Source organism: Phaethon lepturus, unplaced genomic scaffold (genome assembly GCF_000687285.1).
Source record: "Phaethon lepturus isolate BGI_N335 unplaced genomic scaffold, ASM68728v1 scaffold43352, whole genome shotgun sequence".
NCBI classification, from domain to species: Eukaryota; Metazoa; Chordata; class Aves; order Phaethontiformes; family Phaethontidae; genus Phaethon; species Phaethon lepturus.
In genome coordinates, this window is record NW_010524885.1 from 320 (window position 1) to 10,974 (window position 10,655).

Consider the following 10,655-nt stretch of genomic DNA (forward strand, 5'->3'; position numbering starts at 1 on the left):
AAACATATAACAGAAGTAACAAAAGCAGTTGACTGAGATTCTCATTTGTACAAGTAACAGTGACTGTGCTGGCTTGGGAACCAGGCTGAGGGGAACTTGAGAGAGTCATTGGAATTCTCCAGTATCTGTTCTTGTACTCTGACCACACAGCAGTTTGCATTCATGAAAAAATTATAAAAGGGCTTTTTTTTAAAAAAATAAAGTATATCAGCTTGTACTTTCTGGGGTGCATCCACCTAAAAAGTAGGTAGGAACTGTATGGAGTTTGCCGTGGAAATGTTAAGTCTTTTAAACGGCAGCACACTGATCAGTCTGTTTTGGAACAGGTAAAGGGTGAGGAAGAGGAGGAGAACACCTTGGAAGTGAAAGAGACTAAAGTGAAGGGCAAAAGGTGAGTGTCACCCTCTAAGGTCAGTACCTACAGTTGTGATGGGGGTTCCACCATCATCCTCATAGCAGAGCAGAAATATTACCCCAGTTCCCCATACCTTCAAATCCTGGAGTCTTTTGTTCATGAAAAGATCCACTCTGTACTCAGGCTGCATCCTGGCATTCAACAGAGCCAGGGAACACAGTTCAGCCAAGCAGCCCAACTCCTACACCCCAAGAGCCCCAAGGGGGCTCAGCTGTGTTTAGTCTCTTGTACTCAGTGCCTTAATTAATGCCCTGTTTCTTATTAAGGGACATCAGGTAAAAGAGAAGCATTGTAGTTATGGTCATGCTCTTGCCCATTGCTCCCTTTTGAGATCTCAAATGATTGACAGTGGTGGTTACAGGGAGGTTGTAGGTGCTCTTTGGCTGTGTCCTCACAGCACTGCTCTTTGTGATGTGGAATACCACAGCATGCTGGATACTGCAGCCCAACATGGGCTGTTGCCTGCTGCAGGGGGAGAGGATGCAGTCTTTTGCATGAGGCTTTGTGCTGCCAAGCTTGGGATATTGTGCATACACTGCAAGACTGGACAGGCACGTGCTTTCTGAGCCATGAGAGCTGAGAAAGGGTGCTTGTAAAGTGGGTCAGAAGTACGGTGCTGCTGGGTTTCAAAGGGCAGTAGCTGTGGAGTTAAATTGCCAAGGTGGACCAGAGTTTCTGACATAGCTGGAGGCCTCAGGTGATCTTGCTCTTGGGCCACCAGGCATGATTTGAAGTCTATTCCCTTCTGTCATCATCTTGGTTCACCCAGTGAATCCTTACAGGTTTGGTGAAATCTCGTCTCTTTCTATAGTACCTCAGTCTAAAACCATGCTTGTTTTCTGGCACGCCCTTAATTTCAGATCCTGTGGGCAAAAAGCTGAGAATGAACAGACTTTGTGGGAACAGGTGCTTAAAATGTTTGTGATTTGTCTTCTGGACATTTGCACATGCTTCCTCTAATTCAAATGATTCTTGTAATCTGGAGAAGAATGAAAAAAGCATGCTGAAGCATGCTTTATAAATGCAGAACTAGGGAGGGGAGCACGTCACTATTTCCCTTGCAGTATGGAACTCGTATGTCTTTGTGAATCAAAGACTGTACTTGTGCCTGGACGTAGTTCACCCTGTGCTGCCTCCTGTCCTGCTTCCCTAGTCCAGAGTAAGCACACCCTCTGGGAGAAGACATCTGTATGCTTTGGAGGAGCAAATAAAATACTGGGCCCAATCACACACTATATATGTGATATATGGGCTCCCATCCCCAGGGGATGTTGCAGGGGTTAGATCTGATTGTTCTCTCAGGAGAGGTCTGACATGACTTACCTGTTGTTCCGCCTTCCAGTGGAAAGTTCTTCTCTGTGAAGCTACCGTCACCTTTGGCACCAGGAGCCAAGGTCCGTGTATCCGTTGAAATGGTTTTCACACACGTCCTGCAGCCCTACCCCACCCACATCACCCAAAGCGAGAAGCAGTTTGTGGTCTTTGAAGGAAATCACTATTTCTACTCACCATACTTCACCAAGACCCAAACGACACGGGTCAAACTGGCCTCTAGGAATGTGGAAAGTTACACCAAGCTGGGCAGCCCTTCCCGTACAGAAGATATGATTGAGTATGGTCCCTTCAAGGACATCCCTCCATACAGCCAGGTAAATCTCTGTGCAAAGAGGTTGTGGCTCTGCAGAGAGCATCTTGCAAACATTGCACCAATGTCTTAGAGGCTGGAGAGTGGGAAGCAGAGGCTTTGGTGTAAGAATTGCAGGTCAAGCCTGCATTAGCTTGTGTGCAGGCTAGGAGCATGTGCTCCATCAAGATGCTCCTAGTCGAGATGTGATTGCTGACTGCTGCTTTGTGTCCACAGCGCAAACCAAGCCAGTTTGTGCATGGTTCTGGCAGCAGTGTATTTGCAACAGGGGAGACTGCATCTCTAGTCCCCTCACTGTTACAGGTCCGCCAGATGTGCGGGTTGTGACCTGTGAGTACACCCCAGGTACTCAGTGCTCTGTGTGAACTGGGCTGGGATGGCTCAAACCTTCCTGTGCAGCCAGCTTCACCTCTTTGCAGTCTCTCAGGGAGGTTTCTCTGTGGGACACAGAGACAGATAATTGTGAGGGGAGGTTGCTTCTTACTTTGGGTCTAATAGATTATCTTTTCTCCTTGTTAGGACACTCTGAAGGTGCACTATGAAAATAATAGTCCATTCCTGACCATCACCAGTATGACCCGAGTCATCGAGGTGTCCCACTGGGGGAACATTGCAGTTGAAGAGACAGTTGATTTAAAGCATACAGGAGCAGTGTTGAAAGGGCCTTTCTCCAGATATGACTACCAAAGACAACCAGACAGTGGGATCTCTTCTGTCAAGTCTTTTAAGGTTAACATTTTGCATGATATTTTTTTTTTTTGCACTGTGGCTTCCACCTTCCTTACATCCCCAGAGGGGGAAAAAAAAAAAAAATACAGTTTCCTTTTCTTTGGTAACCATACCCAAGTAATAAGGGAATATTAAAGCTCTGATCTATTTTCGGAGAAGGCTTGTGCTAGATAGGAATGGCTTTTGGAGGTAGAATTAGGAGGTTATATGCTTTATTGCATCTGTTGGCCAAACAAACTGCGTATACTAGGACACGTAGTGTTTCTCCACACTCCCACCCCTCCAATCTCAGGGACCCTCTAAAACCCTTAATCCCAGTGCTGACAGCTCTGTTTTCTACTGTGCAAGGGCCATTCATTCTGTCCCCACCCTCTTATTTTCAAAGTTGCCTTCTCTGTCATATCCTCATCATGTCAAACAGAATTAATGGAAACTCATCCATTCATTCCTTGCTCACAAAGCACTCAACAAGAGTTAAAGCTGTGGCTCTGGTAGCCAGATGTGAAAAGTATTACGTGTTTTCATCTGAACCAAAACCTTTCTCGCTACTTGAAGCCTCCCGGATTGATTGTTGTAATTCTCTATGGTGGTGCAACCGAACAGAAATTTCATTTTGCTGAGCGTAAAGCCAGCAAGCTCACTGAGCTAGGGCAGCGGGCTGGAATGAAATGGAAATAGCTGTCCTGGTGGGCATGATGTGGTTCCTTGCTGTCTAGGATATTTGAAACTGGGCTGGAGAAAGCACATTCTTTTAGAGGCCAAGTGAGTTTAGTGCTGGTAGCCGCTTCTATGGCTGATTGCTTATAGTAGCACAATTTTACCCCTCAGTGTATGAATGGCTATTTTGTCATCTCTCACGTGGGAGCAAAGTTTCTCGATGCTTAACAGCCATTATTGGTTTTGCCAGTTTCACTGGAAATAACTCCTAGCCGATGCACTGACTGTTGCTTCTCTCCATACAGACTATTCTCCCAGCTGCTGCTCAGGACGTCTATTACAGAGACGAAATTGGAAACATCTCCACCAGCCACCTCCTTGTCCTGGATGACTCTGTGGAGATGGAGATCCGTCCCCGCTTCCCACTTTTTGGGGGATGGAAAACCCATTACATCATCGGCTATAACCTGCCAAGCTATGAATACCTCTACAATCTCGGTGGGTGGCACAGGAAAAGGGAATAAGAAACCTTCTGCTCTGTGTTTAAAGGTGGTTGCTGTACAGTAAAGAATTCAAAGCTGTGGTATGCTGCACCTTAGCAACAACAGTTGCTAGCTATTATTTCTAGAATATGCAAATCCACCCTCTTTTCTCTGCTTCCTTCAGGTTTTTTAGACATCTGGTTAAAACATACTTGAGTGAGCTAGTGCCCTCTGCTGCACAATGTATCCATCCAAATTCTGCTCTTGCTTCTGTTAGGAGCTGAGCTTCAAGGCTACCCTGTGTTCTTTGAGGACTTGTAACCAACCTCTGGTCTGCACTCTCCTAGGTGATCAGTATGCCCTGAAAATGAGGTTTGTTGATCATGTGTTTGATGAGCAAGTTACGGACTCTCTAACTGTCAAGATTGTCCTGCCAGAAGGTGCCAAGTAAGCGTCATTACTCCTGTCTTGTCCTGCATACAATGCTGTGTTCGTGGCAATTCTCCAGCCTACTCTAATGGCCTGAGGACAGTGAAACAAAACCACAGCTGTGCATGTGGAGAAGACCTTGGAACATAGCTTTGCTTCCTTTTAGAGTGTTGTTTAAACTGCATAATTGGCCTTGTGCTAGAGGCCGCGATTGGCCAGCCAAGTCCTAGGTTATATCATCTCTAACACTAGAGTCATACGGGACTGTCTGGTTTTATCCACAGGAATATCCATGTGGACAGCCCCTATGAAATCAATCGTGCTTCAGACGAACTTCACTACACATATCTGGACACTTTTGGACGTCCAGTTATTGTGGCACACAAGAGCAACCTGGTGGAGCAGCACATACAAGACATTGTGGTGAGTGTGGCCTCTGTGCGTGGTTTGCCTGAGCAGTTGTGCCCCCTCTGAAGTCAGCAGCACGGTCAAAACACCCATATTGGGTTCTGGAAATAAATACTTGCTGGACTGCATGGCCAGTTCTGCTGTTCCCCAAGGAGAGGGGTTCTCTCCCATAGTAACACGGGTCACCACTCAGTGGTTCAAACTTCTCTTCTAGGTTCATTACACCTTCAACAAAATCTTGATGCTACAGGAACCTCTGTTGGTGGTTGGAGCCTTTTACATCTTATTCTTCACTGTGATCGTCTACGTGAGGCTGGATTTCTCCATCACCAAGGTGCTGTATGATGAAGACCCCTGTGGAAGCATTAGTGTCTTACTCGGTGGTTGGAGATTTTTCATACCAGTAATTCTTGCTGAATGTTCCTACCTGAGTATTGATACTCCAGGGTTTGAACCGGTGTGCTAAGGCTAACCAGAGTTTTGCCTTCTGGATAAAAAGGAATCCCCCCTGAGAAGCAGTGATGTCTGCAATTCTCCTTCTGCAGTTTTTTTCACTTTTTGTTAAGCTATTTGTTGGGCTAGAATGAGTGCTGAAAGGTGGTTGTCCTAGTCAGTACTTGTATCGTTCACCTAATTACTGTCAGTTGACTTAATTGCAAAGGGAGCAGCTTCTGTAACAGTCCTGTGGCAGATTGCAAGCACGTCTTGATGCAGATCAAAGATACAACTGCTTTGATCTTCCTTTCTGGCCTTTTGCAGGATCCAGCTGCTGAAGCTAGGATGAAGGTTGCCTGCATCACAGAGCAAGTGCTTACGCTGGTGAACAAGAGACTTGGGCTTTACCGTCACTTTGATGAAGCAGTGAATAAGTACAAGCAGTCACGGGACATCTCCACCCTGAACAGTGGCAAAAAGTGTCTGGAGACAGAGCACAAGGCCCTGACAAATGAAATAGCCTCTCTGCAGTCTAAACTGAAGACAGAAGGCTCTGACTTATGTGATAAAGTAAGAAATTTTAATTTAGTTTTTTTTAATCTCTCCTATTCTTGCCTCTATCAAGTATTCTAGGTGAGTTTTAATTTGGGGTTTAATTTCTGCAGCCTGTTTTGAGGTTTTTTTTCCTCTGAAAATGGCTTGATCCCTGCTAGGGGGTGTGAAGATCAGTTTGTTCATTTTGCAGTAATCTTGGTTATGCAGCCCTGTAAATGCTGCTGGTAAACAGCTGCTTGTGCTGTTTCTTAAACAGCCCTTGGACCAGCTGCGTGAGTATAGATTAATCTTTTGTAACACAATCCTGATGCTTCTCATTGAGCTCATGGGAATAACAGTAAGGCATAAATGGAAACTATCAACATGTTATCAGTTCTGACTTTACTAGTGACACCAGCCAAACCAAATCTTCTCCCTCATCTCTTCTTCTCTTGCACATGTGAATTTGGTGCTGACAGAATTTTGGTAACACGATGCTCCTCAGGGGCTATTTCGCTGCACCATGTTGAAAGCCATGGCACAGTGAGCACTCACCCACTTTCCTTTCCTTCCTTCCTTCACTGTATTTCAACACTTACCTGGAATAGCCACTTACCCCAAGTGAGGGACACTTTAGTCTCTAAGGTCCATTCAGCCAACAGCCACCTTGCTTAATCTGTTACTAACTCAAAGAGTAGCTGTCATTGCAGACCTGCTTCTCACACACCATTAACATTAACTGTAGGGACACAGCCTCCAGCTGTCATAGTTGTGATTTAGCTTGAAGCCTTCAAAATCTGTCATTAAACACTCCTTAACAGTCATTGCACCTGTCTCCTGCCAGTATGGCTCCTGGGTCCTCAGAGCCCCTGTATCTGCACTGCTTAATTATCCATTCATGAGATACTCCTCATACTTTGATGCCAGTGAGAGGTGATGGCTCAGGAGGCAATATTCAGGGATTGGAGACATTTCCGCTTAGCACTGGCTGCATCTTTTGCTCCAGCTTTACCACCTCTTCTATTCCAGCTTCACTGCAGGGATGTGTTTTTGTCTCCTCTAATATTCCCTTTGTTTCTCACCCGATAAGGTAAGTGAGATCCAGAAGCTTGACAGCCAAGTCAAGGAGCTCGTTCTGAAGTCTGCAGTTGAGGCTGAGCGGCTGGTAGCTGGCAAGCTCAAGAAGGACACATACATCGAGAATGAGAAGATGCATTCCAACAAGCGCCAGGACCTTGTCACCAAAATCGACAACATCCTCGATGCACTGTAACTCTCTGGTTTAGTGACCACATGGAGGGGAGAGGTATGAAGGGAGATGAGAGGTCTGGGAATGGATACACTTTGAGCCAAAACTCCTTCCCAGCAAAATTAGGGGAAAAGTTGATGTGAAATGTCTGAAAGTACATTTTGGTTTTAGATTTTTCTATAGAGCCTGTCTGCTCAGCAACATGTGCTGTGCAAGGGACCACGACGTCATGCTGTTTGGCTGGGTAACAGGGTTTCTTTACCAGAGGTGAGATTTGGCCAGGTTATAAAACAGTTTCCTGCTTTCAGTTTTCCCTGTGTAGATGTGCCCTGACTAAACACACACAAACAGCCAGTCTGAGCACAGACACGCTCATGGCAAATCTGAATGTTGCAACTCCAGAAAGAATAAAAGATACCTTTGTTCTACTTTGAAATAAAACCACCACTGCCTTGCATTTATGTGTTGTGCTGGGGTGGGGGGAGGCAGAGGTGCTGGGGAGCAGATTTCAGCCCTGACCATTCCTGTCAGCTGTGTACCCTGAAGGCAAAACTCTGCCACCCCAAAAGTCCCTGACCCAGGCAGGGGAGAAAGCCAAGTCCTTATTCCCTAGGGACATGCATGCACCTACACCCTCCCAGGGAGAAAAAAATACACAGCACAAACCCTCCTGCCAGCCTCTTGCCATGTGCTGCGCTGTCCTGCATGTGCTGGCAGTGCCTGCATCCCTTGTGCTACCCAAGTAGGCCCTTGCTCACACCTGGATATCCTGGGGTGTGCATGCAATTCCCTGATAATTTCAGTCTCATAAGAAATGATTTCCTATGCTTCTCTACTTCAGTGCACTGCTAAACACCCCAGAGCTGGCTGGAGGGACTGCTATACAGGTCTTCCCTACTCCAGTTACGTGGCTTAGTTGTTTACCAAAGCAGTTTTGAGATCCCAATGCAGAAAGGGCCAGAAAAGAGCAGAATGGGGTGTGTGTCGCTCTGCCCTCTTTCTCACTGCTGCCCTGCCCTGACCTCTGGATTGGTGTTTTTGCAGGGCAGGGGCAGTTAAGCAGGATGCAGCCCTCCACTGGGCAAAGCAGACTCGGCAGAAGCGGGAGGCTGCTTACAAACTGTGCAAGAACATGGCTACAGCACAGGGCGATCTGGGCTGCCCCCGAGGATGCTAGCGCCAAAAGCATCTGTGCTGGGGGTGGGAGGTGGTGTACCATGCTTCCTGCACTGGCTCCGCGTGAGCCTTGTGGCCAGCACAGCCCCCGTGGCCTGGTGCTGTCGGCAAGCCCTGTGCCTGGAACTGGGCAAGTAGCTAGACACCTTCCAGCCCTTGCCAGGCCACCGGCACTGTCCCTCTGTCCCTGGTCCATGTGGCTAAGGTGTCGGTCACAGATACACTGTCCTCGCCCTTTACTACCCCTCTTATCTTGGAGGAGTTTCTTGGATAAAAGTTGTCCGTGCCATCTCCTAGGATGATTTTTCTTTTAGAGGATGCAGGTGGTAGGAAAGCCCTTTGCCCCACAACTTCCAAAGCAGGTTTGTTAGTCAGCAGGTTTTGCTGCAGGCCTGAGCCCAGGCACTCACCACATTGTCTGCCAGATGCCAGCTCCCTTCCATGCCCACAAACCTCACCCTGCAGTGGAGTGGGCAAGCCCTGCCTCTCTGCTCCCTGCACAGGTGCTGTTGGGAGCCCTGAAACCGTGAGTCCTGCCTGACCAGAATGGGGACGACCAACAGCTAAAATCAAATAAATCATCATTAACCCACTGGGCCAAAACACTCTGGGGGCACCCAAAGCCAGACAGCGGCTGCCTATTGGACCTGGGGCAACGTAGGCAGGTCCAAGGGAGGAGAAGAGGGATCAGACTGTTGATCCCATAGACCCCCTTAACTTTCCATTACCCCTGGCAGAGGAAAGGCAACACCATGCTTCCTTCCCTACTTCCCACCTCTGCCTGGCTTCACAGGCAGCCCAGACTCCCGAGGGTACAGTGGAGCTCCTTGTGCCCATTGCATCAAAGCCCCTGGGGGTTGATGGTGTGTGTCTCCTTAACCTGAGGGGTTCTGCTTGACCAGCACGTACCTCAGCCCTGATAGCTGCTGGGTGGCTTCAGATCTTGCTTCATAATAGAAGCCACAGCTGCAGAGACAGCAGCTATAAACAGGCAGGATGAATGCAGCCAGCCCCAACAAAAAAGGCCTCCAGTCCCTGAGGAGAGCTGCCCCAATTCCAGAGGCTGAGAATAAAACAGCCAATGCAAGAGATGCTTTGCTTCTCTCCCCACACCTCCCTTCTGCCACCCTCCCTGGGTGGCTGCTGCCTCCCACACCATGCACCCTGAGCCCATTCTGCCCCCAATGCTGCTCCTTTGGGGCCAGCTCACACACCAGGAAGGGGCAATTTGGGGCAACAGTCCCAGGGACATCCCCGCTCTGGGGCTCAGTGGGGGACCTTGGGGGAGGCAGGAGACCCCCAGGGACACAGGCTCTGACTGTGTCCTTGGGGGAGGCAGGAGACCCCCAGGGACACAGGCTCTGACTGTGTTTCAACTGGGTTATGAAATGGGATGGAGACATTGCCCAAGGTTAGCTTCATCCCCCAGAGGGGTCCCCAGCCTTTCTACTGACTCCCCTGTGCCAGCTACCCCAGGGCTGCTGGGGAGCCACAGCAAGGGGGCACCCCATGCCCCAAAGCATGCAGCCTCCCTGCCAAGCCCCACAAAAGTAGTAGCTGGGCCTCCACAACCTGTAACAACAGCCCACAGCAGCACATACATTGGGGAACCCCTTCAACAAACACACAGAAGCAGAGTTATCTAGAAACCAGAGCAATTTCTGGATTCCTGCAAATTTACTCCTAAGAATAAACTAGAAAAGCAGGAAGAAAAACCACAGCACCTACCAGGAGCTCAGGGTCTGCAGGAGCCAGAGGAGAGCTGCAGCAACAAGCACCTGATAACAACAAATGACTCAATTAAGGCAGCAGCTTGTTTCTCTCAGTTGAATTTAAAGGGGGCAGCCCCCAATCCATGGGGTGGGGATTTTTGTTGGATTGGAGAGGTAGTCAGCTACCCACCTCCTGCTCCCTTCAGCTCTGAGGGTTTGAGGGGGTCTGATTCAAAAATCTTTCTTGTGGCTGGGTTTTACAAATTGTCGATGCATCCAAGGAGGTTTCAAAATGGTCTCCCTGCTCAGACCCCAGTGACAAGCAGAGAAGCAGCCCCTTGCCAGATGCATGTCCCAAGGTGCTTGCTAAGGATGGGCTTCCTAGGAAGGAGCTGCTGCTTCAAAGTTCACTTGTCATCTTGTTCAGAAAAAATAGCCTGGGGAGGCTGTGAGGAGCTGGGAGGCATCTTCCAGGATAATTGTGGAGCAGCAGAAGGAAAAGGAGAAGGAAGGCTCAGATCAACAGAGCACTTAAGACCCTCCAGCAGATTAAAATCTCACCGGTAATTAAAACTGAGCCCTGCTGGGACTCTGTGATTAGTTTTGCTTCTGTGCATAGTTTGGAACCAAAAGGTTGTAAGGGCTGAAATTTGCCTCCGCAGCAAAGGGAACAAAAATGAAGAGAGAAGGAAAAAAAGTATACGTAGAAGAAGGAAAAGGAAACCACACAAATGCAAGATTTGTCGGTGAAAGCGAGCAGTCATGATTTCGGCTCCCCAGCTCA

General features: G+C 48.2%; 1 protein-coding gene across 1 annotated transcript; it reads left to right on the forward strand.

The window, feature by feature from the left end:
* Positions 1-326: 326 nt before the first annotated feature.
* On the forward strand, positions 327-7,424 carry RPN1 (ribophorin I; the record flags this gene model as incomplete). The annotated part of the gene is made up of 9 exons (XM_010282586.1): positions 327-391; positions 1,758-2,064; positions 2,580-2,789; positions 3,752-3,944; positions 4,276-4,375; positions 4,642-4,780; positions 4,980-5,099; positions 5,525-5,770; positions 6,825-7,424. Coding segments are annotated over 9 exons (1,563 nt in total), but the record flags the coding sequence as incomplete, so codon positions are not given.
* Positions 7,425-10,655: the final 3,231 nt, after the last annotated feature.